This window comes from Stenella coeruleoalba, assembly GCF_951394435.1.
Source record: "Stenella coeruleoalba genome assembly, chromosome: 18".
Taxonomy (NCBI): Eukaryota; Metazoa; Chordata; class Mammalia; order Artiodactyla; family Delphinidae; genus Stenella; species Stenella coeruleoalba.
Genome location: NC_137164.1, coordinates 9,020,782 through 9,048,282, shown reverse-complemented (window position 1 = coordinate 9,048,282; position 27,501 = coordinate 9,020,782). Strand labels below are relative to the sequence as shown.

The 27,501-nt window shown below is 35.0% G+C and overlaps 1 protein-coding gene across 7 annotated transcripts in view; it reads right to left on the bottom strand.

Moving 5' to 3' along the window:
- The window catches only part of PDS5B (PDS5 cohesin associated factor B), a 194,971-nt gene that overhangs the window by 9,975 nt on the left and 157,495 nt on the right, over positions 1-27,501 (bottom strand). For 5 of the 7 annotated variants that reach the window (XM_079902880.1, XM_079902882.1, XM_079902885.1 and 2 more), the window contains 9 exons: positions 26,274-26,410; positions 16,977-17,100; positions 9,917-10,121; positions 7,471-7,585; positions 5,550-5,682; positions 5,089-5,208; positions 4,018-4,080; positions 3,298-3,443; positions 1,204-1,309 (listed from right to left, as the gene is read on the bottom strand). In XM_079902880.1, coding sequence (XP_079759006.1) covers positions 1,204-1,309; positions 3,298-3,443; positions 4,018-4,080; positions 5,089-5,208; positions 5,550-5,682; positions 7,471-7,585; positions 9,917-10,121; positions 16,977-17,100; positions 26,274-26,410 — 1,149 coding nt within the window. The remainder of the gene's footprint in view (positions 1-1,203; positions 1,310-3,297; positions 3,444-4,017; positions 4,081-5,088; positions 5,209-5,549; positions 5,683-7,470; positions 7,586-9,916; positions 10,122-16,976; positions 17,101-26,273; positions 26,411-27,501) is intronic. The other 2 variants (XM_079902883.1, XM_079902884.1) reach the window with 1 other exon arrangement.

Below are 27,501 nucleotides of genomic sequence, written 5' to 3'. Positions count from 1 at the left end.
TAAATGATAATGAAGAAATTTCTGCACTAAGTGAGAAGCAGGACTAGAAGACATAAATACCTTTTCCAACTCAAAGATTCTTCCATAAATCAGGATAACAGGATTCCTTTCTGGCTAAGCAATCAATTTTTAATTCTGTTTGGGTGAAAATTTTAAACAGCCAATAAAAATCCGAATTTATAGTATAGTTAGGATTTAGTAAGAATTTTAGAATTTTAATTTTTTTAAGTGGAAAGAGAAACAATCTGCTAAAATAAATTACTGGAGAAATCTGAAAAAAACTGAAAATAATTTAAACTTCTTGGGATATGTAAGCTTGGGCCAGTGGAAGACAGGAGTGCAAGTTCTATGTCAGAGAAAGAAAATGTTTTTATTAATAACCTTTTGCCTCTATTAATCGAGTAGATTAAAACATTAACTTTCATTATTATGATAATCATTAATCAAAAATATTAATCTTTATAACAAAACAGCAGCAACAACCATTCATTTGGGCTAATTCATTTATTCTGATAAACCTTACTAGCTAAGTATCCACACTTCACTGATAAAGGAACTCATTCAGGGAACCTAATGGGTTATTCAAGAAATGTTTAGAGCTAACCTCGAAAGTCAAAATATACTCAATTATTAATGCCATCAGGTTGTGTTGCAATACACAACTGTATTCTGTATCTTTACTAAAAGTACCAAATTTGTCTTCAAATGGCATTTATAAATTATGCCTATCACACACACATCAACATCATTGCTATTAAGATTTTAAAACTAAACAAGGACTTTATGAAAACAGCAGCATTTCCTACATTTACTAGAAACTTACTTAGTAATTAAAGGCTCAAGAAATCAACTAAAATGAAGGAAACTTTAAGGACCCTCATTCTAGCCTCCTTCTCTAAGGCTAAGCCTAAATTTACTGTGTTTAAAAAAAAACACAAAAGCCAAGCAGTTCTGAGTATGGAACTGGCATGTTTGATTCCAAAGCGCTAAAGAATAAAGATTGCTTACTAGAATGACAAGAAACACAAGAAGTTCAATATACTTAAATTACATGGTAGAGGATAATTATGAACTCAAATTTGTGAGTAAAATCAGATGTCAAACTTGAGAGTAAAATTAACTGGTTTCAGTGTAAAAATGATTATTTACATAGTAAAAATAATAATTATTGTACTTATTATAAAATCAAACCAAATATCTCACCCTTACAAGATCAGAGTCGTCTCTCTTGTCACTTTTTTTCCCCGGCAAAGGTGAAGACATTGTGTAATCTTCATTTTCACTGTGATCCATTTCAGAGCTATCAAGCCTTTTAATATAGACATTTGTAATTGTTATTACAATCAAATAACCTTAGAAGTTTTTCCTTTTCCCTAGTGTAGCTTTATAACTTTATGAGGAAAAGTTTCATTCTTTTCAAAAAGTATCCGGTTTTAGTATATTTAACACCATTTGGCTATTTTCCATCATCTTCCCTTTTCATCCCTTCCCCAGATTACTATTAGCTGACTCCAAAGTGGCATTTCCTACCTCAATTCTAGTGCCTCTATTCTCCACCAATAATCTGGGCAATCTTTTAAAAGCACAAATTAGACCACTAGACTCCAGAACATCTTCCAGTTTTACTTAAAATCAAACCCAAATTCCTTACATTACCCACAAAGTCCAAACATAATCTGGGTACCTCACACCTCCATCCCTGACCATTATTCTCTCATTCCTACTCTCCAACCAAATTGATCTCTCAAACACACCTAGCTCATTCCCTTAGAAAGAATCTTAGTGAACCGATGGGATTTGGAGAAAAAAAGCAACAGAGGCTGAAAGAAAGTTTAACCAAAAGTAAAGTAGGGAAACTACGAGTCATTTGTTGTGAAAAACAATGGGAGATGAGGACTGGGTAAAACTATATATTGGTCTTGAAAACAAACAAGGGAAGCCAATTAAGATTTCCAAGCAATGGAATAACCTGAAAACATAGCATTTAAAAAAGATTATCTAGCAGTGACATGATATACCATACGCAGACAGAGGAATAAGAAAGGGAAATATCCAAATACTACAGTAATTAAAGAAAGGGAATGAATACGATGATAGCAGAAAAGAGAAATATTAAATAAACATTCTAGAGAAAAATAACTGGCAAAACTTATTAGCACAGGGGAAAAATCAAAGACAATTTTGAGGCTCTTAGCCTAGATGGGTGAATTAGATCATCTTTGATTATAACCAGGAATTCAAGGAGAAAAGCCAGTAATTTAGGAAATGAGTTGCTGGAAATGTTTTTGGTCATGTTAAATATGAGGCCATCCAGTAGAAAAATGTCTAAATGACATAGGTAAAGAACGGTCACTTAGGTATCAGCCACTAATATGCATTAAAACAGGAATCTAGAAAAAACAAGAACTTTAGATGTAATTTTTGTTTTAATTCGATTATACTATATATCATTTACTAATTTATTCATTACAAGGAAACTGATAAGACATTTTAGAATGTCTCCTCCCTTCTTTACTGATTGGTTATGAATAGTGCAAAAGACAACATAATCTTTCATAATAACTTAGCAAAATGAATAAATGGTGGCAGTTTAGCCTTGTACGAGGCTCTGCTGCTGACAAATGGTATGCTAAGCCCCATGCTAAAACCAGTTAAAGTGTGATTTTCCTTTTTTCTTTCTTAAGAAGAAAAAAAAAATCTCCTGCAAAGCATAATTCAAAAGTACGTTTTTAAAATATTTTTTAAACAAAGAAGTTTATATACGTACATGGTAAAAGAAATTCAAACCATATCAGAATATAAAATCATCTCCCTCCTACACTAGATGATTGTAAACACTATTAAGACGTTGTGTACTGTTCCCCAAATTTTCTATGCATATACAAGCAAATGAAAATACAAACCCTTCTTAAAAACTCAAAAATACTTTACACTGTTCTATTCTTTCCCTTTTTCACTCAATAATATATTGTGGAAACTCTTCATATGAGCTCATGCCTCATCATTTTTTAATGACTATGTATTCCATTGTATGGATGAACTAGACATTTAGTTTGGAAACTAGCTTATGTCTACCAACAACAACAAGCTAAAATATGAAAGGCTAAGATGGAGTACCTACCTAAATGAGTAAGCAAATACATTTAACTTATAAATGGCTACCAGTGTTAAAATAGGAATGTTCAGCTATGCACTGATTTTCATTCACTGACATTAAATGTAAATGATGTTAATTTTAGGTCTCATAGCCTTGATGGAGTCCTTAAATGTTAAGTATGGTATTTCTTATGTACTTACCTTCCTTTTATTCTTCCAGGAGAGCTTGGATTTGAGCTGCTGCTTGCATTGCTTACAGTTTCCATTCGTGATGACTTTGTCTGAGATTGTTTGCCTGCTGATGAAAGCGGCTTATTAACAGCTCCTAGAACATTGGTTGTTTTAGGCTGAAATGAAAAATGCATATCTTTCTATTTGATTAAAACCAAAAGAAGTTTAGATGTAAAGAAACATAAATAGTACCTGTCAAAGTATTTACATATACAAATCATGAAAAACTTGCCTATCCTTAAGCAAAATAAGAATAAGAATTATAAACTGAATATCACTGAACAAAGACTATATAAACAGAATAATAGTTAAGTTTCTTAGTTACCTGCAGTAAAAGGCTTACATAGGAAGTGAGAGCACATAAAATGTATAGTCAAAAATGAAAACTGATAATTAGACTCTTGCTAGGGAAGGACATAAGAGGATGTCTTTTTACTTTCATATTTTTATCTTAATATTACAAGATAAGATATTTGAAAGAACGTCTCCAGGGTTTTATCATAAGCTAAAAAACAAGTTCTATATCTCAGCTTCCATCTATATAGTAAATATAACTATTTCTTACTAGTAAATAGAAGATAATACTTTTGATATATCAATTTTTAAAGAAATACTAAATAACATAATTATGCCAACAGTCACACTAAAATAAACTACCACATAAAAATTAAAACAATTTTCAAAACATACTTTTCCAGGAGTGAAAAACGATTTCATTTCTGGAGGCAGATAATTTTTGGTGTTACTGAAGTTCTACAAACAAGGGAAAAAAATAATAGTCAATGACTACTGAAGTACTATATCTAGGAGGTGATTCAAAAGCCAACAAAGCATAGAGCAGCTTTTGTTTTAAAGTACATTATAAAATACGTATTTGTTTAAACTAAACAGTCAGTTGAAACACAAAATTTTAGTCACTGATTTTAAATGCTGTAATAAGCTTAAACTAACCTCGTACTAATTCTAGTACTAACACAACATATTTGAGCTCTAACATGCTAGAGCTCTAAGAGCTCATCAGCAAACACATGCTTATGTAATAATACTCTCCAGGGAAGAGACTTCGTATACTCCTATTATCTTAATCACAAAAAGGTGAATGCTTAAAAGCAGACAGTCCCTTTTATTGGGTGAACTTACAGGACTGTTCTGATCTCTGTAAACTGGGTAAGACGTTAACCGGTATTTTGCTTTAAAAAATAAGAAAAAGGTAGTGGCTGTTTCCTCTCAGTTACTTTAACAGGCTTAGATGCACTATAAAACTCCAAGAGAGATTCTAAAAAACACCTTTTTTAGTATCATACAATATTTGAGTTTTCTGAGAGTGGTTTGGGAACATCCCTGTAGTGTTCCCAGGGTCTTGGGCCTGTTTAGTGGCAGTTCTCTGCTTGTTTCTTCATACCAGTTAGAAATCTCAAGGGCTTATCAGACTATCCCTATCAGCATTCTCCTTCCCATTTTGGATCAATGGCCATTATCTCATAGATTTACAAGCTTTGATCATTTTTGCCTGTGCTCTTAGACTAGCATAAAACTTGGAATACAAACTCTAGATCATCCTAACTCATCTCGGAACTTATTTGTGTCCTCCAGTTTGGCCCATATTCTGGTCTTGAACCACATTGTTAAGACTCACGGCAACCTTTTCATGACATTAGTAGTGTGTCACTTCTTGATACTGATTCTTCGTGATCTTCCCACAACCTAGTGCTGAGAATACATTTTATTTCAACTTATACAAACAAATCCTAAAATAGCTACCTTGTCAGGTTGGGTGAAAAAACGAGCTGGTAGTACTGGGTCTTTAGGAGATTCCAAACTATATGTGGTGCTTTTTGACATAATGATATTCATGGCAACATCACACACAGTATACAGTTTCTGCAATGGTATTAAAAGAAAATTAGGTACTTAAATCAGTATCCTAGACTCTGAGAATTAGTTGTAATTCTAGAACATGCATTTAGTATGCAGTTTTCAGGACAATAGTGTAAGTTAAAAGACTTACTCTATTATTTTCGTTAGTTTACTAGTAAGAGCATTACTACTAATTCTATATTAATTCTATGTTAGTAAGTCTAATTACTACTAATATGAATACTACTAACTATTTATTATACTACTAACAGAAAAGACTGATGTTGTCTACAGAAGTTTCATACCCTATACTCAAATGCTTGAAATCAACATGGAATCATAACTATTTACAAAGAATTACATACTTCATTCATTTTTGCATCATCTGGTCCTTGAGCATCTTTTGTTTGTTTAATATTTTCTACCATCTTTCTGATAAATGCATGACTGTTATTTTCATTTTTAGCCATTAATATTTCCAGAACAAACCAAAGACACCTAAAAAATACCAAGAAAAAAAGAAAAAATTCACTGTTAAATACAGATATAATTCTAAATATAAATGTAATGAACTCCAGGAGCAGGAAAAATTAAAAAGAAACAGCTGTAAATCAATAGAGAAAAAAAATATGTCACATACATATCACAACGTATCGGCAATGTACGTGCGAGGTCGTAATACCCCTTCTCAAAGTCTCACTTACTTTCTTAGGGAGGCAGGTTAAAAAGAAACAGAAATGGTGGAAAGAATGAAGTGATCTTAATCCCTGGCTATGACAGGAAGGGAAGACTGCCTAAAGGAATAACTGGGCCATAGATAAAGTGAAGTCTCAAATATTCAAGACTGACTGTAGTCCTGAATGGAAGTCTTCAAGAAAATCTAACCACCTTACTCAATAGTAAGAATCTTCATCAATAAATCTGAGGAAAAAGTCATGGCTGACAACTCTGTATACTGTTTTTGCTTAAAGAAAGAAAAAAATAAAAGAAAGTGTCAGTACCTCAGTTTTAAAGTTAACTACATTAAATTCTACTCAAGAAAAAACTGAAAGTGCTTTGTCTCTGTGTTATGTAGACAGAATGGGACAGAGGGATAGCACAGAGGAGAAAATGGGAGAAGAGAGAAATGTGAAACAAGGTATCATTCTAGAAGGGAAAAAAGTAACCTTTGAGACCTCAGGCACAGGATAAGTTCTTCTGGTGTGGCTCTCTGCTGCAATGGAGATCACTCATGGCTGTACTAGGGCAATTTACAAATACCGCCCAAAATGTTTAGTAAATTCCAAAGAATATTTTATCTATTTCAAAAACTAATGTGTTCCGATAAGGAGGAGTGGCTAAAAGTTGTCATTAGTTATATAATCACTCTAACACAGAATTCATTTTGGGAAAACTAATTGCTTATTTTTTAAAAATAGAAACTGTGGCAAAAAGAGGGTAAAATCGTTTTCTCTTGTCATGAGAAAGTTATCAATAATTTAATTTTATTCTCTTGAAGCATCTCAAATATTTAACTATAAAATATTTCTATGAATCAAGAAACCAAGAGTTATTTTCCTTTAATAAGAAGCTAAAGGCATGAGAAATTAATTTATTCAAAGCCACAAAGGTCATTCTTTATTGTAACAGAAACAGGGTCTCATCCATATTTTAAAGAACTCTGGTAGTCTTACAAAGACTTCTCTAAATACCGTTATATTCCCCTATCCCACACCCAGGCATATATAGTCTTCTGGCCTCTCAACAAGAATCTTTGAAAGAACTGTTAACTGTCATAAACTTTAATTAGAGAATCACCAATGAAGCAGTAAGTGGGATCAGTTGCCTGGTTATCAACTTGGCCCATTATTAAATTAGACTATTCTCTATTCCTTATAGAGGAAGATAGTAACTGCAAAGAAAATGTGCTTACTATGTGAATCAAAGAGAATATTAATTCTCCCCACATGAAAATCTATACAGTGTTTCAGAAGAAAGTAGGAAAAGATAAGAACTGGAATGGAAACTCTTAATGGGTTGCTTCAATAAAAAAGAAATGCCAGACTGGTAGAGAAATATGTCAGTAATACAGTAATTATGCTAAGTTGTTTTGGGAAATTATATAAGAAATGAAACATGAAGAGATGGTATGAAAAAAGAAAAATAAGAGAACAAATAAGGTAAAGAACCTGAAACTCCTAAGAAATGAAATAAATTTAATATACTAATTATAACTGAGATTCCATTATCAGCAAGAAAGGGAAAAAACTTTCAGAAAATATGAAAATGGGATGGAAAAAGTCTTACTCTTTAACATCTTTAAGTTGTTCAATATCCTGTACTTTGACATAATCTGGGTCATGTGCCAAAAGGTGAATTGTATATGGAACAACATACTCGGGTAGAAGAGACAATAATTTTTCTGAAAAAGAAAAAGAAAAAGAAAAAACAAAACAAAACAAAACAAAAACAGCCAGGTTAGAAAACCAAATCTTACTCATTCTCTTTCTCTCTCTCTCTGATACTATGTTTCCTGCATCCCAATAGTTTACCACAATACGACTGGAAGAAAAATATATTAAAATGTCCAGTGTTGAGGTACATCATAAATTAAAGTTTATTCATTCATCCATCATGGCCAATATTGATTTCCCTACTAAATGCACCATGTGCTGAGGCTACAAAGACAAATATTTCAATTTTCAATAGATATGGGAAAAAGTGACCCAAACTATATTCAAGACTAAGGAACATAAGATCTATTTTTTTTTATTATTAGTAACTCTATGTTCAACACTCCCTTGTAAGCTACAGAGCAAAATGAAAAAAACTAGTAAATTTTTCAGTTAGTATGACACAAAAACAGGAAGTAACGGTTGATACTATTTGCTATTATTTGTAACATAAGAACAGATATAAAGGAATAGACATTGTTTCTAGGGCATTTTAAATAACAAACATCTTTTTAGTTTAAATTCAAATATTTTAATATTTTGACTGAGATCAGCATATTCCATTAGAGGTAGAATGGAAGTCCTAACTAGTTTTAATAAAGGTTACTCAAAAGACTAGGATTCATATTCTGAACAATTCTTTTTATATTTCCTCTCTCAAAATTTTAAATCAGATGTTGAATCTAGAGTATAATAATGTATGTGTCAATAAGGCACCAAGTTTTCTTTATTTCTACTGCTGAACTCAAAGAGAATAAGTTTGTGTGTAATATCATTCATTTCAAGGTAGGTATAGAAGAAAAAAGTAACAAGGTTCAAAAGTCAGTGAAAAAGTCTGTCAAACATTTATTGAGTGCTTACTCTTTTCCAGACCTTCTATTTTTATTGGGGCTATTTTAAATATAAAGATGCATAAGACTAGATAAAAACCTCATACTAAAGCATGGACAGGACAGAAGCTATACTTCAATGTGGACAGTGCCCTAAAATAAAAATAGCTAACAACTACTGAGTACTTCTTTGGACCATGCATTATGCCAGGTGCTTTATACACATAACTTTTTAATCATAATCATAACCACCATAAGCTATGAGTAAAACTATACCAGTCTTACAAAAAGGAAACTAAAGCTCAGATTGCACAAGTAACCCGCCCAAACACAACCAGTAAATGGCAGTGGTGGGATTTGACTCCAGAGCCCTCATTTTTTCTAAGGTGAGGTAGGAACAGAAAGAAAGAGGGTCCTAGTGATGAGGTAACACCAAAACTGTATTTTAACAGATTCAAAAGGGGCAAACCACTCTCCTTTGTTTTGTTTGTTTGTTTGTTTGGACAGAAGGGGGACACAATTTCCAGACAGAGTTGACAACAGAGAAAAAAGATGGCGATACAGATTTCAAATAATCCAGAGTACAATGAGCACAGAATTCATAGTCAGGAGTAGCTAGAGAGAAAGCTTAAAACTCAGGCTGAGGGCAAACTAAAAAGGGCCATGCTGATGAGCTTCAACTTGACCCTATGAGCAATAAGCAATCGACAAAGGTTTCAAGCAAGGAAGTGATGTGATCTCATCTGTTTTAGAAAGATAATTTTGACAGCGGTGTGGCACAGCTGGAGGTGGGTCAGAGGCAGGGGAACATTTACAACAGGGAGTTAGTTAGGAGTATATAAAATAATCCAAGTGAAATACAGCAGTGTAGGAGAGTTGAGGAGAAATATTCAAGATATCCAGAAGAAGAATTAAGAGGATTTAGTGACCAACGAGAGGAAAAAAGAAGGCGTGAAGAATGCCTCTGATTTCTGACTTGCATAACTGGATGGATTTTAATGCTGTTGATCAAGTCACAGAAGTCAGAGGGGCACAAAAACTAATAGTGTGGATGGGGTAAAGTGAGCAGATTTTAAAAAGGCACACAGGAACCCGCTATTAATGTCAGCTACAGGTGAGGACAACCAATAAAGATCGAAGACCGGTACTTTTTAAACTAAAAGATAGTACTTAGACAATCTACATAAATGTACCGCTTACTGTTTTATTTACCTCCAAAGTCACTGATTTTTTTCCCTTGGCCTTTTAGTCAGTTGCATAAAGAGCTATGGGTTGATATTTAAATACCCATGCATTTATATTTTAAAATGACCTATTAAAAGGAAAAGCTGCTATTGAAAAACAGTAACAACTTCTTATTTAATGAGGGCAAGTTAGAATATAATAAATAATAGTAACATCATTTTGTGTTCTATAAAACTGAAACTGGCAGGATGGGAAAGTACACTTTTCATTTTCATATACGCTTACCACTAACAGCTGCATGCTGTTTCAGATACTCGCGTCTCACATTGATATTTTTTACCAGACACTGCCTGGCATGAGCTCTTCTTTCTTTTACAGGATCTTTCGCACAAAGTGCACAAATTGCCATATACTCAAGTGGAAGCCGTAATCGGGAAAGACCTTTGTGCAGTTTCTGAGCAAACACTTGTCTTACTTGATAGCATTCATCCTGAAAGACACAATTATTTAACATATTATCCACATGGTACCAAAGAGTAACAACTTTAGATATGAAATTTGCTATATCAAGTAACCAGAAGGGTAAACATAGCAAGTTTACCCACAATCACTGCTTCTGTTCACAAGACTGAGATGTGATAAGTTAATATCAAGGCTGGAGTGACCACCTGGACCCTAGTAACTACCAGCTACCTGGTGTTAGAACATATTGAATGTAATCTTAAAACAGATAACACTAGTAAATATTAATCCATCCTAACTTAAATAAATGAGATGTGTAAAAAAAAAAGTTTGAACACTATCTAATATTTAGCTTTTTCGTTTGCTGAGCAAGATAAAACTGTCCAATTTATATATTTTAGTCCTATCATTTAAAAAACTATTCAGATTAAAATGGACAACTCTGAAGGCAAGAATTACTAATTTCAGAAACATCACATTACTTTCAGTTCTATAAATGAACCAATCTGTTCATTGCCACTGTGCTGGCTTTCTTCACGCTCCCCACTCTCCTAGACCACCCACCTCCACTCTCCTAGACCTCATCTTTAACGACAGCTCCTGTATCTTTCAGAAATCACTGAGGAATCTGTATCCTGCATCCACTTCTGTGCTCCCTTAGCACTCTGTGCTTATCTCCACCACAGCCTTTAGTATACAGTATGAAAACAACTGGTTTATCTGTCTTACCCAGTGCTGTTTGTTCTTTGAAGATGAGAACAACATCTTTATTTTTCTTTGTGCCTCTAAACCTAGCACAATATCTGGTACACAGATTATCAGAATTTTTTCTAAACTACAGGGAAAAGCTCATATGACTTTTGAGCCATATACGAGACATACAAAGACCTTCTATGACATAAAAAGACTTTCATTATTACACCTTACACTCCACCAATGAACATAACATGTGGTATGTTTCATATTATTGCAACTTTATGTTTATTTCTTCTATCGAGAATATAAATTTTGTTTTTCTTCGAAACCTAGGTCATAACATCTTGCCCTTATCATTAAATCCCTATTTTGGGTATCTTCTTTCATTTAACTTAAACTTCAGTTTATTACAATACCAAATACCCACTTTTAAAAAAGTAGTCAAGTGCAGCCACTATGGAAAACAGTATGGAGGTTCCTCAAAAAACTAAAAACATAGTTGCCATATGATCCAGCAATCCCACTCCTGGGCATATACCTGGACAAAACTATAATTCAAAAAGATACAGGCACCCCTTTATTCATAGCAGCACTACACACAATAGTCAAGATATGGAAACAACTTAAATGTCCATCGACAGATGAATGGATAAAGATGTGGTACATATATACAATGGAATACTACTCAGCCATAAAAAGAATGATACAATAATAATTCCATTCTTTTTTATGGCTAATATTCCATTGTATGTATGTGTGTGTGTGTGTGTGTGTGTGTGTGTATATATATACACACACACACACACACACACACACACACACACATACACACACACACACCATATCTTCTTTACCCACTCATCTGTTGAAGGACGTTTAGGTTGCTTTCATGTCTTGGCTATTGTAAATAGTGCTGCTACGAACACTGGGATGCATGTATCTTTTCAAATTAGAGTTTTTATCTTTTCCGGACATATGCCCAGGAAAGTGGGGTGGGGGAGGGATGGAGTGGGAGCTTGGGGTTAGCAGATGTAAACTATTATATATAGAATGGAAAAACAACAAGGTCAAGGTCCTACTGTAGAACACAGGGAACTATATTCAATATCCTGTGATAAACCATCATGGAAAAGCATATAAAAAAGAACATATACACACACACACATACACACATACCTGAATCACTTTGCTGTATAGCATAAATTACCACAACACTGTATATCAACTATACTTCAATTATAAAAAAGAAGCAGTCAAGCTTTCACAGAAATATTGTCTATTATCTACCCTCATAATCCACAAAAGGAAGTTAAACTTATCTCATTCCTTCCTCAGTATTACTCCTATAGGGAGAGGAATTTTCAGTATTCAATTATTTATTACAAAAATACCCAATTACAAACTATGTAAGTAAAAGTCAATATATCACAAATATATTCACAAATGAACAGACCATTCATTAAAATATTAAACAAGAGGGAGAGGAACAAATTAGGAGTATGGGATTAATAGATACAAAGTACTATACATAAAATAGAAAAGCAATAAGGATTTACTGTATAGCACAGGGAATTATACCTAATATCTTGTAATAATCTATACAGTGGAATATAATCTGCAAAAGTCAACCTGAATCACTAAGCTGGTTACACCTGAAACTAACACAATATTATAAATCAAATATACTTCAATAAAGCAAACAACAGAAACACTGAATAGCACTCAAACATCCCTCCCCCTATCCCTATCCCCTAGTTAGATACACTAGGGGCATAGAACATGTCATTCTCTCATTAAGCATCGAGGATCCAACAGTACAATGCAAATTCATTACAAAGTCAATTGTGAATCATAGCAAAGGTAGGAGAGTTTCAAAGTCATTAAAGTGATGTTAGAAAAGAACTGTCAAATCATATGCCAGGCAACTGACACATTTAACAACAAAAGATTAGAAAACTGACCACAGTGATGATACAGTATGTACATCAAAAGAGAATCATGTGAATAAAGATTAAAAGATGTGCTCCTGGGAACTGAGGAAGTCTTCCAATGTTTGTTTTTTGCAAAGATTTACCCTTTTCGTTAGGTTATAAAAAAAATATGAAGGACAGATTTATCCCTTTGACTAGGTTATTAAAAAATGTGAAGTAAAGATTTACCCTTTTGACTAGGTTATAAAAGCATGTGAAGTAAAGGATAGAGTGATACAATTTTTATCAGGAAAAATACACTCTCAAAAAAGCACACTTGATACTTTCATGGTTATACTTATAACCAATAATTGGTTCAACATAAAGAAGATGGTGTCTAATACTACAAAATATTTTTCCCAAGGATAAAGTTCTGATCAAAGCTTTTATTCACTACTAAGAAATTAATTTTAGTCTGCATCTTAAATTAAATTTTAATGTCCTTTTTTGAATTGAAATATAGTTGATTTACAATGTTGTGTTAATTTCTGCTGTACAGCAAAGTGTACTTTTTAGTATAAATTATCTCAGAGCTACTTCTAGTATCTTGCAAATAGTTCAATTACTCTGTGTACCGCACTGTGTTATCAACACTTATTTATATTTTCTGTTCTCCTAAGAGGTTATCTTCTTGAGGGCTGTAGCCATGACTCATCTTTGCATTTACAGAACCTAGAACAATGCATAGCACATAGCAGTATACAGCAAATTTTAATGAATTGCATTCAAATTCTAAAATACCTAAGTAATTATTAAATAATTTTAAGATTATTATTGAATTTCTATTCCTCTATATTTACTTTCTATTCAAGTACATGACAAAGGTCACTGAGACACAATATTGCCTTTAAAGATCTCAACTCAAGCAAAGAGAAATAAACCATAGGTACATAACTAAGCACAATGCATGTATGTACCGGAGGACTAGAGACAAAATCTGTAGCTGTAAGAACAAGAGCAAGTTTTGTGGAGAAGGCTGTGCCTGAGCCTTGATTTGCAGAAAGGGTTGGATTTGGATGTGTAGAAATGAGAGGGTGAAAACAAAATTAGAGGCAGCAAACCACAGGTACATAAAAGAAAAAAATGTTCGGCTTTGTTGAAATAAGCATGGGTAAAGGGCAGTGTGCTAAACAGAATTTTTAAATGTATATTTGGGTCCAAATATTAGAAGGGCTTGAATGGCAATGTAAAATATATGCGATTTTTTTCTTTCTTACGAGTGTAAGAGCCTAAATATTTTTGACCAGGGGAATAACATGATCAGAACTGTAACAGAGAAATTTAACGAACTACAGAGAATAGCATAGTTGAGAGCTAATGATGGGTACAGCAGTAAGAATGGTTAAGAAGGTATGAATAAAAAGAGATATAATAGATATCAAAGGACAGAATTATCTGTACTTTTGCAACAAGGTGCAACTATAAGCAAATAGTCAAATATAAATCATCATTTTAGGTCTAAGAAATGCCAACCAGCTTTATTTAATGCTTATTGAGGCTCTCTGCAGGTCAGGAAAGAATAGATTTGGGAAAGATTCAGTCTTACCTTCACAGAACATGAAAGTTTGAAATTTCTGTTTAGCACTGGAAGTGGGACTGGAAACTTGAGAAGGGCCAGAAAATGTAGTCGAGAAGCATGACAAAGATCAGGAGACAAAAAACAAAGAAGAGCGTTTCAAGAATAAAGGTGCAGTGAGCTGTGTCAAATGATGCAAAAAGGACATGTATAATAAAAATTAAGATCATTGGGGCTTCCCTGGTGGTGCAGTGGTTGAGAGTCCGCCTGCCGATGCAGGGGACACGGGTTCATGCCCTGGTCCGGGAAGATCCCACATGCCGCGGAGCGGCTGGGCCCGTGAGCCATGGCCGCTGAGCCTGCGCGTCCGGAGCCTGTGCTCCGCAACAGGAGAGGCCACAACAGTGAGAGGCCCGTGTACAGAAAAAAAAAAAAAAAATTAAGATCATTGGATTGGGGGACTTAATTAGACCATTTTTGGAAAACAGTGAAGGCAAATGGCAAAATGTGAGTAGTGAGGAGTGAGAGGATCAGAGAGACAAAGATACAGATTACTCTTTCTTGAGGTTTGGAGGTTTAAAAAGAAGAGACAAGCATGTGGTTTAAAGGAAAAGCATAATTAGGAAAAAGTTTTGCATAGGATAGGGTAATCTCATGTTTGTAAGTTGTGAAAATGTGCTAATAATTAACTCTGAACCATTAACACATGTTCCACAGTCAGAATTTCAAAACAATCTTTAAACTTAGGTAATCTGAACTTCGACCTTGGGAATCTGGTGACTGAGATAGTAACATAAAACAAATAGTGTGCTAGAAAAGAAAGTCTCTAGAACTTACCAAGTGTGGATGCTTTTTGCACGTAGTGGACATTTAACTAATGATCTGCACAAACTTATTACACACAGGGAGTTTCAAACAAAGCCCATCTCTTTTAACATATTTTCATACATACCTTTTTAAAAAAAAAAAAAATTTCTACTTCACAACCGACAACACCAATACACTAACAAATACCAGACCAAGAATCCAACAACTCAATGGACTGCAACTCAATGGGAGAAAATATTTGCAAATGAAGCAGCTGACAAAGGATTAATCTCCAAAATTTACAAGCAGCTCATGCAGTTCAATATCAAAAAAACCAACAACCCAATCCAAAAATGGGCAGAAGACCTAAACAGACATTTCTCCAAAGAAGATACACAGATTGCCAACAAACACATGAGAGGATGCTCAACATCACTAATCATTACAGAAATGCAAATCAAAACTACAATGAGGTATCACCTCATACCAGTCAGAATGGCCATCATTAAAAAATCTACAAACAATAAATGTGGGAGAGGGTGCAGAGAAAAGGGAACCCTCTCGCACTGTTGGTGGGAGTGTAAATTGATACAGCCACTATGGAGAACAGTATGGAGGTTCCTTAAAAAACTAAAAATAGAATTACCATACGACCCAGCAATCCCACTACTGGGCATATACCCTGAGAAAACCATAATACCAAAAGAGTCATGTACCACAATGTTCACTGCAGCTCTATTTACAATAGCCAGGACATGGAAGCAACCTAATTGTCCATCGACAGATGAATGGATAAAGAAGATGTGGCACATATATACAATGGTATATTACTCAGCCATAAAAAGAAACGAAATTGAGTTATTTGTAGTAAGGTGGATGGACCTAGAGTCCGTCATACAAAAAAAAAAAAAAACCTAGGGGCAGGACAGGAATAAAGACGTAGACATACTAGAGAATGGACTTGAGGACACAGGGAGGGGGAAGGGTAACCTGGGACAAAGTGAGAGAGTGGCATGTACATATATACACTACCAAATGTAAAACCAATAGCTAGTGGGAAGCAGCCGCATAGCACAGGGAGATCAGCTCACATAGCAGAGGGAGATCAGCTCGGTGCTTTGTGACCACCTAGTGGGGTGGGATAGGGACGGTGGGAGGGAGGGAGACGCAAGAGGGAATTGATACGGGGATATATGTATATGTACAGCTGATTCACTTTGTTATAAAGCAGAAACTAACACACCATTGTAAAGCAATTATACTCCAATAAAGATGTTAAAAAAATAAAAAACAGTAAATGTACAGAGATACGAAAAGTTTGAGTTGCCTGACACACGTCCCAGCAGAAGTCAAACAAAGCAATGTTCTGCCTCCCTGCTTCAGCTCTCATTATCATAAACAAATGTCTGTCTGGTGGTCTCTCTAGTGCCACATTTTTTGCATTTTTATACTTTTTACTGGTGATTTTGTTGTTTAAAATAGCTCCCATGCATACTGCTGAAGTGCTGTTTCGTGTTCCTAAGAGCAAGAAGGCTGTATGTGCCTTATGGAGAAAATCTGTGTCACATAAGCTTCATTCAAGCATGAGTTACAGCGCTGTTGGCCATGAGTTCAATGTTAATGAAACAACTATACACTAAAAAAGGTGCCATTAAACAGAACCAGACAAAAAACAAAGTTGTGTTCTACTGCAAGTAACAAGAATCAACTGTACTATGTCAGCAACCCACAATTCAAATGACAGTTTTAGAACTCTAAAATGTTTCACATACATAAATTTTCCAAGAGGAGACACAAACATTCAAGATTTTTATCTCTTTATCATGGTGGACTTTCTCCTTCCTAAAAGTCAAAGACCATAGAAAGTCATGTTCTATATAGCCATTTTCCTTACATTGATAGCTAAAGCACATAGCTGATATTGTTCTAATGTGATAATTTCATGATAACAGGGTTCCTGTGCCAGCTTCACAATAGCACTCCCAGCAGCAAGTCTCAGACGTGACATATCTGGTTTACTGAAAAATAAGCAAGAAAGAATGTGAATTAGATTTCTAAATGTCTGCACAAAAACATTCCTACTTTGAATATTTAATTTTATAAAAATTCCTCTGGCCAAGGAAAAAAAAGGGTAGAAAACAATTTAGTGATACTGAACACCATATTATGCTTCCTTCACTTCTCTAAGACGGTGTGTAATGCCACAAAATTCTTCTCTTGAACATAAGTCTATGCTAGTCATTGAATTCTCTTATCCCACACAAAACAGCTTTCAGCCAAGCCTAGAACAAATATATTTGTATGTTTAGTTGTTAGGTCTTAAGTCTTCCACTACAGATTTTTTTTTAATGTGTTTACTTATACATTAGGCATAAAATATCCTAAGTTCCTAATCTGTCAACTGAAACTATGATGCTAAGTACAAAAGAAGTGGAATGAAAGCAGGTGTAGTGGATAAAACATTACTACTTTTAGCTAGTATTCAATCTTTGAAATACCCCCAAGAGCCTATATTTAAGAAATTTTTTGCTAAATGGGACATACTTAAACAATTAGGAAATTCCTGACTAGTAAATATATTTAAACAATCCTTCCTAATACACTGACATGTTAGATGAATTACTAATGTAACTGGACTAATGTAAGGAGGGAAACTGTAACTCCTTAATTAGGATCCCCTATGTAGTTCCATAGTAAAAGATTATTATTTAATATTCATACAACAAATATGTGTCAATTTTATATACAGTACTGAGAGGGACTTAAAAGAGACAAAGCTCATTAAAAGAGACAAAGCTCAGTCTTCCAAGATCTAATGATCTAGTTGGTTTAAGACTCTTCCTTTATCTTTCTAAGGATTTTGTAAAAATATTTATTGAATGTATGCCAACATTAATAAGGTTCTGAAGTTACAGGTCCCAGAGGTGCTTTTCAGTTCATCAACAGCAATATTCCAAGTAGTTAATATAAGGTAAATCACCCAACCACTGCTAAGGAAAGTCTGATTTTTCTTGTTGGAGTTTTTTTAGTACAAATAAAAAATAAATAATTACAATACTTTACAACTACGTTTTTGAAGACCCAGTTAAAAAACAGAGACCCAGTGAGTGCTCCTGCAGCGGGGACATGTCAGGTCTTAGCAGCTGCAGGCTCTGTGGGCATGTACACATGGGGGCTGGGCCAGGCTAGGGTCTGAGCTGCCTCCATAGCTCCCACAGTGGGTCCAGGTGCACGACTACTGCAGTCCTGAGACCTGACTTCAGTGGATCTGCACTGGTGGCCTTGTGGAAACAACTCCTGAGAGACACCAGGGACAACTGCTGGCATACCCACAGTTGAGGTGGGCCCGAGGGCAGTACCCACAACAGTGTACTTTGTGAGTCTGCACAACAGGTGAAACGTGACACAAAAGAGCACACTCAGTTGAACAGCTCCAGTGGAAGAACACTCAGTGGCTCCTCTCCCAGTGGGAGCATTCCAATCCCACCTACCTTGCACCACAGCTTAGAAACATTATCTGGGGCTTCTACTCCAACAACTAGGGAGCAGACCCTGCCCCAACAAGGCAATGACAACCACAGAGCAAAGAGAAGGCCCTGGTCAATATCCTGTGCAGGCCCTGGTCACCACAACATCAGTCACACCTCCTATCAAGGGGATAATGGCCAGCATACACCGAGGAAAGAGGTGGCAGGCATCCATACTAAAAACAGCCCTCACACCAAAAAATATTAAACCCACACAGGCTACACAGGGACATTCCCACATAAAAATTCCCTCCAAGACCACAGTATATAACTGTTTCTCCTAAACTCATAGAGCAAGAGAAATATAAGTAAAATGAAGAAGCAGAGGAACCATTCCCAATGAAAAGATCAAGAGAATTCCCCTGAAAGAACAAACAATGAAACAGACTGCTTCAATCTAATAGACACCAAGTTCAAAAAGGAGATAATGAAAATACTGAAGGAATTAAGAAAGGCTACAGACATAGATGCAGATTACTGTAAGAAGGACCTAGAAACTGTAAGGAGGAGCCAAGAAAAAATGGAGAATTCATTTGAAGAGACGAAAGCTGAACTAAAGGCTATGAATAGCAAAATGAATACTGTAGAAGAAGGAATAAGTGATGTGGAAGATAGAATAATGGAAATCACCCAGTTAGAACAGCAGACAGAAACCCAAATGAAAAAAAGAACAATATAAAGCGTGTCAACCTACGCATAATAGGGATTCCAGAACAAGAGGAAAGAGAAAAGGGGATTGAAAATGTATTTGAAGAAATTAAGGCTGAAAACTTCCCAAGTCTAAAGAAGGAAACAGATATCTAGATACAGGAAGCAAAGAGGGTCCTAAACAAGATAAACCCAAACAGACTTACACCAAGACATATTATAATAAAAATGGCACATGTTAAAGATAAAGAGAGGACTCTACAGGCAGCAAGAGAAAAACAAAGTGTTAATTACAGGGAAACCCCCATAAGGCTATCAGTTGATTTCTCTACAGAAAGTTGCAGGCCGGAAGGGAATAGCAAGATATATTCAAAGTCCTGAAAGGGAAAACTCTGCAACCTAGCATACTCTACCCAGCAAGATTATCACTTAGAATAGAAGGAAAGATAAAGAATTTCTCAGACAAACAAAAACTAAAAGAATACAGCAATACTAAACCTATCCTAAAGGAAATGCTGAAAGGTCTTCTCTAAGTAGAAAAGATGTAAGGATCTATACGAAAGAGAAAGTCATAATTGGAAAGTAAATCACTTAAATAAGCAAGTACACAGATTAACAAAACATCAAAAAATTTCTGTGAAAGCGATGATTACCACAATGAACAGCAAAAGTGTGAACATGAAGATGTAAAAGAGGACATCAAAATCATAAAATGTGGTGAAGTAAGAAAACATACATTTTTTTTTTTAATTTGTTTGAGCCTGTATGACTACCAGTCTAAAGCAAGGAGATATAGGAAAAGTGTTAACGTATTTGAAAAACAGGGCAACCACAAATCAAAAACATACAAGAGATTCACAAAAACAAAGAGAACATAAGAATAACACAAAAGAAAATCATCAAACCACAAAAGGAAAAAGGAAAAGAAAGGGACAAAGAAGAAATATAAAATCAATGGGAAAACAAGGTTTAAAATGGCAATAAATACATATCTATCAGTAATTACCTTAAATGTCGATGGACTAAATGCTCCAATCAAAAGACACAGAGTGGCAAATTGGATAAAAAAAAAAAAAAGAGCCTACAATATGCTGCCTACAAGAGACCTACTTTAGGGCAAAGGAGACACACAGATTGAAGTGAGGGGATGGAAAAAGATATTTCATGCAAACAGAAATGACAAGAGACCGGGGGTCAAAATACTCATATCAGACAAAACAGACTTTAAAACAAAGGCTATAAAGAAAGATAAAAAAGGACCCTATATAATGATAAAAGGATCAGTACAAGGAGAGAATATTACACTTGCCCACTTATATGCACCCAATATAGGAGCACCCAAATACATAAAACAAATACTAACACACATAAAAAGAGAAACTGACAGGAATACAATAATAGTAGGAGGCTTTAACACCCCATTCACATCAATGGACAGATCTTCAAGACAGAAAATCAATAAGGCAACAGAGATCCTAAATGATACAACAGAACAGTTAGACTTAATTGATATCTTCAGTACAATACATCCAAAAAAAGAATACACATTCTTTTTAAGGGCACATGGAACATTCCCTAGGAGAGACCACATACTAGGGCACAAAACAAGCCTCAACAAATTTAAGAGTATAGAAATTATTTGAAGCATCTTTTCTGACCACAACGGCATGAGACTAGAAATCAACCACAGAAAAAGAATGAGAAAAAAACAATTACATGGAGACTAAACAATATGCTACTAAAAAACCAACAGGGCAACGATGAAATCAAAGAAGAAATTTAAAAACGCTTTGAGGCAAATGACAATGAAAACACAACCTTACAAAATCTATGGGATCCAGCAAAAGCAGTTCTTAGGGGGAAGTTCATAGCAATACAGGCCTTCTTTAAGAAACAAGAAAAATCTCAAATAAACAACCTAACCCACCACCTAAAAGAATTAGAAAAAGAAGAACAAACAAAACCTAAAGTCAGCAGACTAAAGGAGATAATAAAGCTCAGAGAGGAAATAACTAAAATCGAGATGAAAAAACAATTAAAAAAATCAATAAAACCAAGAGCTAGTTCTTTGAAAGGGTAAACAAAATTGACAAACCTCTGGCCAGGCTCACCAAGAAGAAAAGAGAGAAGACATAAATAAACAAAATAAGAAATTAAAGATGAGAAATCACACCTGATACCACAGAAATACAAAAAAAAAAAAGAGAGAGAATACTATGAACAATACTGTAAACCTAGAAGAAGTGGACAACTTTCGAGAAACATACAGCCCACCAAAACTGAATCAAGAAGAAACAGATAACTTGAACAGGCCAACCACTAGAATGATACAGAATCTGAGAAAACAAACTCCTACAAACCAAAGTCCAGGACCAGATGGTTTCACTGGGGAATTCTACGAAACATACAAAAAAGAATTTATACTGATCCTTCTCAAACTCTTACAAAAGGCTAAAGAGGAAGGAACACTCCCAAAGACATTCTATGAAGCCACCATCACCCTGATACCAAAACCAGACAAACACACCACCATAAAGCAAATTATAGGCCAATATTTTTGATGAATAGACACAAAAATTATCAACAAAGTATCAGCAACTTGAATCCAACAACAAATAAAAAAGGTCATACACCATGATCAAGTTGGATTCATCCCAGGGTCACAAGGATGGTTCAACATACGCAAATCAATCAATGTGATACATCACATCAACAAAAGAAAGGACAAAAACCACATGATCATCTCACTAGATGCAGAAAAAGCATTTGATAAAATTTAACATCCATTCATGATAAAAACCCTTATGAAAGTGAGTATAGAGGGAGCATAGCTCAACATAATAAAAGCTATTTATGACAAACACACAGACAATATAATACTCAACAGTGAAAAGCTGAAAGCCTTCCTGCTAAAATCTGCAACAAGACAAGGATGCCCACTCTCACCACTTCTCTTCAACACAGTATCGGAAGTCCTAGCCAAAGCAATCAGAGAAGGAAAAGAAATAAAAGCTATTCAAATTGGTGGGGAAGAGGTAAAATTATTGTTATACACACATAATATTAATTATCAGAGAGCCCAGAAATAAACACACACACCTATGGACAATTAATCTTCAACAAAGGAGACATGATATTATTATATGTAGAAAACTCTAAGGACTCCACACAAAAAGTACTATAACTGATAAATGAATTCAGCAAAGTAGCAGGATACAACATTAACATACAGAAATCAGTTGCATTTCTTTACACTAACAATGAAATATTAGAAAGGGAATGTGAACAAACAATCCCTTTTCAAACTGTACCCCGCAAAATAAAATACTTAGAAATAAACCTGACCAAGGAGCTGAAAGACTTATATGGTGAGTACTACAAAACATTAACAAAGGAAACTGAAGATGATTCAAAGAAATGGAAAAACATCCCAAGCTCTTGGATTGAAAAGAATTAATATTGTTAAAATGGCCAGACTACCCAGAGCAGTCTACAGATTTAATGCGATCCCTATCAAATTATCCATGACATTTTTCACAGAACAAAAATAAATAATCCTAAAATGTATATGGAACCATAAAAGACCCAGAATTACCAATGCAATCCTGAGGAAAAAGAACAAAGCAGGAAACCCTCCCAGACTTCAGATAATACTACAAGGCTACAGTAATCAAAACAGCATGATGCTGGCACAAAAAGGGACATGTGGATCAACAGAACAGAACAAAGAGCCCCGAAATAAACCCACACACTTAATCTTCAAGAAAGGAGGCAAGGGCTTCCCTGGTGGTGCAGTGGTTGAGAGTCCGCCTGCCAATAAAGGGGACACAGGTTTGTGCCCTGGTCCAGGAAGATCTCACATGCCACGGAGTGGCTAGGCCTGTGAGCCGTGGCCGCTGAGCCTGCACGTCTGGAGCCTGTGCTCTGCAACGGGAGAGGCCACAACAGTGAGAGGCCCGCGTACCGCAAAAAAAAAAAAAAAGGAAGCAAGAATATACAATGGGGAAAAAGCAAGTGGTGCTGGGAAAGCTGGACAGCTGCACATGAATCAATGAAGTTAAAACACACCCTCACACCATACACAAAAATAAACTCAAAATGGCTTAAAGACAAGATACCACAAAACTCCTAGAAGAGAACAAAGGTGAAACATTCTCTGACATAAATTGTACCAATGTTTTCTTAGGTCAGCGTCCCAAGGCAATAGAAACAAAAGCAAAAATAAACAAATAAGACCTAATGAAACTTAAAAGCTTTTGCACAGCAAGGAAACCACAAACAAAATGAAAAGACAACCCAGAGACTGGGAGAAAATATTTGCAAATGACGCAACTGACAAGGGCTTAATCTCCAAAATATACAAACAGCTCATACAACTCTACAACAAAAAAAAACAAACAACCCAATCAAAAAATGTGCAGAGGACCTAAATACACATTTCTCCAAAGAAGACATACAGATGGCCAATAGGCACATGAAAAGATGCTCAACATTGCTAATTATTAGAGAAATGCAAATCAAAACTACAATGAGGTACCACCTCACACTGGTCAGAATGGCCATCATTAAAAAGTCTACAAATAACAAATGCTGGAGAGGTGTGGAGAACAGGGTACCCTCTTATGCTATTGGTGGGAATGTAAATCGGTAAAGCCATTATGGAAAACAATATGGAATTTCCTCAAAAAACTAAAAACAGAGTTGCCACATGATCCAGCAATCCCATTCCTGGGCATAAACCCAGACAAAACTATAATTCGAAAAGATACAGGCACCCCTATCTTCACAGCAGCACTATTTACAATAGCCAAGACATGGAAACAAGCTAAATGTCCACTGATAGATGAATGGATAAAGAAGATGTGGTGTATATAATGGAATATTAATGGAATATTACTCGGCCATCAAAAAAGAATGAAATAATGCCATTTGCAGCAACACAAATGGACCTAGAGATTATCATACTAAGCAAAGTAACTCAGAAAGAGAAAGACAAATACCATATGATATCACTTACATGTGGAATCTAAAATATGACATGAATCAACATTATCTATGAAACAAAAACAGACTCACAGATATAGAAAATAAACTTGTGGTTGCCAAAGGGGAGGAGGTGTAGGGGAAGGAAGGATTGGGAGTTTGGGATTAGTAGAGGCAAACTTTTATATACAGGATGGATAAACAAGGCCCTACTGTATAGTATAGGGAACTATATTCAATATCCTGTGACAAAATACAATGGAAAAGAATATGAAAAGATTTTATATATATATATATATATATATATATATATATATATATAAATGTTTACCTGAGTCACTCTGCTGTACAGCAGAAATTAACACACCACTGTAAATCAACTATACTTCAGTAAAATTAAAAAAAAAAAGCAGACCCAATGTAATTCAAATACATGTGCAGAATTCAAGTACACACGTGATTTTATTAAAGAATAACATGGATTAAAAACAGGTGAGGGACTTTCCTGGTGGCGCAGTGGTTAAGAATCCACCTGCCAATGCAGGGGACACGGGTTCAAGCCCTGGTCCGGGAAGATCCCACATGCCACACAGCAACTAAGCCTGTGCACCACAACTACTGAGCCTGCACTCTAGAGCCCGCGAGCCATGACTACTGAGCCCACGTGCCACAGCTACTGAAGCCCACGCACCTAGAGCCTGTGCTCCACAGCAAGAGAAGCCACCGCAATGAGAAGCTCGCGCACCGCAGTGAAGAGTAGCCCCTGCTCACCCCAACTAGAGAAAGCCCGCGTGCAGCAACAAAGACCCAACGTAACCAAAAATAGATTAAAAAAGAAACAAAAACAGGTGAGATCTAAAGTGCACATAAACAATGTAATTAATAAATTTAAGACAAAACGTATTAATACTAAGGAAATTTTTCTCTAATTATTATGTAAATCTTGAACGCTAGCATGTAATTATAAGAGTAGAAGGTGAAGACAACTAATTAGACTGAAGGAAGGTAAATAAATGAGTTATACATGTAACATGCTTTACAGAGTTTTCTTATTATTTGATTTGTTTGAGAAGAATGTGCTACTGTTAATATTCTATGCAAAAAATACAGCAAGAGCAAAACATATAAGAAGAAATGAAACAAAGATGGAAAAGTATTAAGCAGCTGGCAATCACCATTTATATTTTGTTCTAAAGACTTGAAGCTAGAGACATATGTTAAGGTGGGGGAAGTTATTCTCACATGTTTTATTACCAATAAGAGACAATAAATGACACTTGTGTTTTCACAGAGGACAAACTTCTAAATTTTAGCTAACCTTGACATAATAACCACTACCACCATCAATACTTCTAATTACTATGTGCTGGGCAGTGTTTTAAATACATTAAATATACTAACTTATTTGATTATCATAACAGCTAGACGAGATAGGCGTAATCATTATCTCTGTTTTATAGATGAGGAAACTGAGGTACAGAGAGGTTAAAGTAACTTGCTGAAAGGCACCTCGCTGCTAAGAGGTGGTGCCAGGATTTGAATCTGGGCTCCAGAGCTCATGTTTTCAGTCACTATACTATACATCTTTCAAAGAAAACAAAATAAAACAAACAAAAAGGTATGTGTATTTTTTAAAATTTGCATCAAGTCATTTTTCACATTTGCATATATTTATACTTCTGGAAACAGATTCAGTAAGTTGCCTTCTATCCAGTCTGTTCTTTTAGCTTTAGACATTAACAAGAATGTAAAACATCAGTTATTGATTGGTACAGTAACATTTTCACATTAGATATTCAAAACAGTAAACATCTATTGTTTAAAATACTTAAGATTGCACAGCAGTACCTTGCACTAGACATGAGACTGTCATTTTGAAATAAGCACTATACAAAAGCGTATTACAATAAAAATATATGCATACCTACAAAGCAATATTAATTATCTTTTAAAAAAGAAACCATCATTCAACAATTACACCAGACATTAAAATAGTGTGTAATCCAAAGAACTCTGAAGTTGTAATTACATACCTAATTTTCCCCTGTTCTGTCAAGTCTCCATCACTATGCAGTATTGTGGTGAGCAATCTTAAAGTAGAAGTTCCTGATTTACTGTGATTATTTTTCATTCCAAGTAGCCATCGAACCATCATTTTAATAGCCTGAATCTATTTAAAATACAAATTGACAAATAAAACATTGCTACCATTTAAAGAAATTCTATATCAGCCCTGAAAAAGAATGAAGAAATGTTTTTAACAGATATTTTTTAAGAAAAGGAAAGAAAAAAATTATTTTTTTCTGCATGTGTGAAGACAACTTTTTGAATGTTTTAAATTAAAGATGTCTCACCCCCAGGTAGTTGACAAATGAACGATTTATCTAAAAACTGGTTCTTTTTGCTTTTTAAAAAATGTTTCCCCAACAAACACTTTACCCTTTAGAACCCATAGTAAAATCGTGCTAACTTCCCTAGTCCAGAAAGATCCCGACTGAAAATTATATTCGATCTTTTGTGTCTAAGAGTTGATACCACCTTACATTTGTACTGCATTTGACAATTATGAAGTACTTAGTACTTTAAAACCTGTTATTGCCTCTAAGGCTTGCAACAGCCCTTTCAAAGGGGTGCATATTATCTCTTTTTCACATATTATCTTAATTTTTACAGATCTGAGACTCCAGAGCTAAATGGGTTTTGAACAGTGGCATGTGGCTATCAGTCTTAAGATCCTCTTCCTGGGCCACTTTGTAACCATGAACTTAAGCGCAGGTGGCCTGCCTTCTAGTGCAGTGCTGCCCAATTATACAAAACTGCTGCTTGAGACCAAAGCTGAGAAAACAGGTTTATACTGGAACTCAAAATTTTCAAGCATCATTCAATGATGCTAAAGGAAAGACTGCCCTACAGGTCTGGAGAAATAGTATCAGAATCTGAAGCTGCAATAATGTGACGAAGTAGTTCACAATATGAAACATAAACAAATACACACACAATGAAAGGATCTGCAAGAAATTATAATTAGAAAAACAATATTTAATATATTTGTTCCTGGCCTTTACACCTTGGGCAGTGGCTTGATATGAGGTCTACATTACGGAGTACAGACAGTTTTAGTAAAGCAATACTTTACAGCTGTGATGAGCAATCCTTTTACCCATAACTCCTAATTCAAGAAATTACAGGTTGAATTTTCTTTAATAAAAATAAAAAAGTATATCAAATCCCATGGAAAAGACGAACAGTCTTAAAACCTGG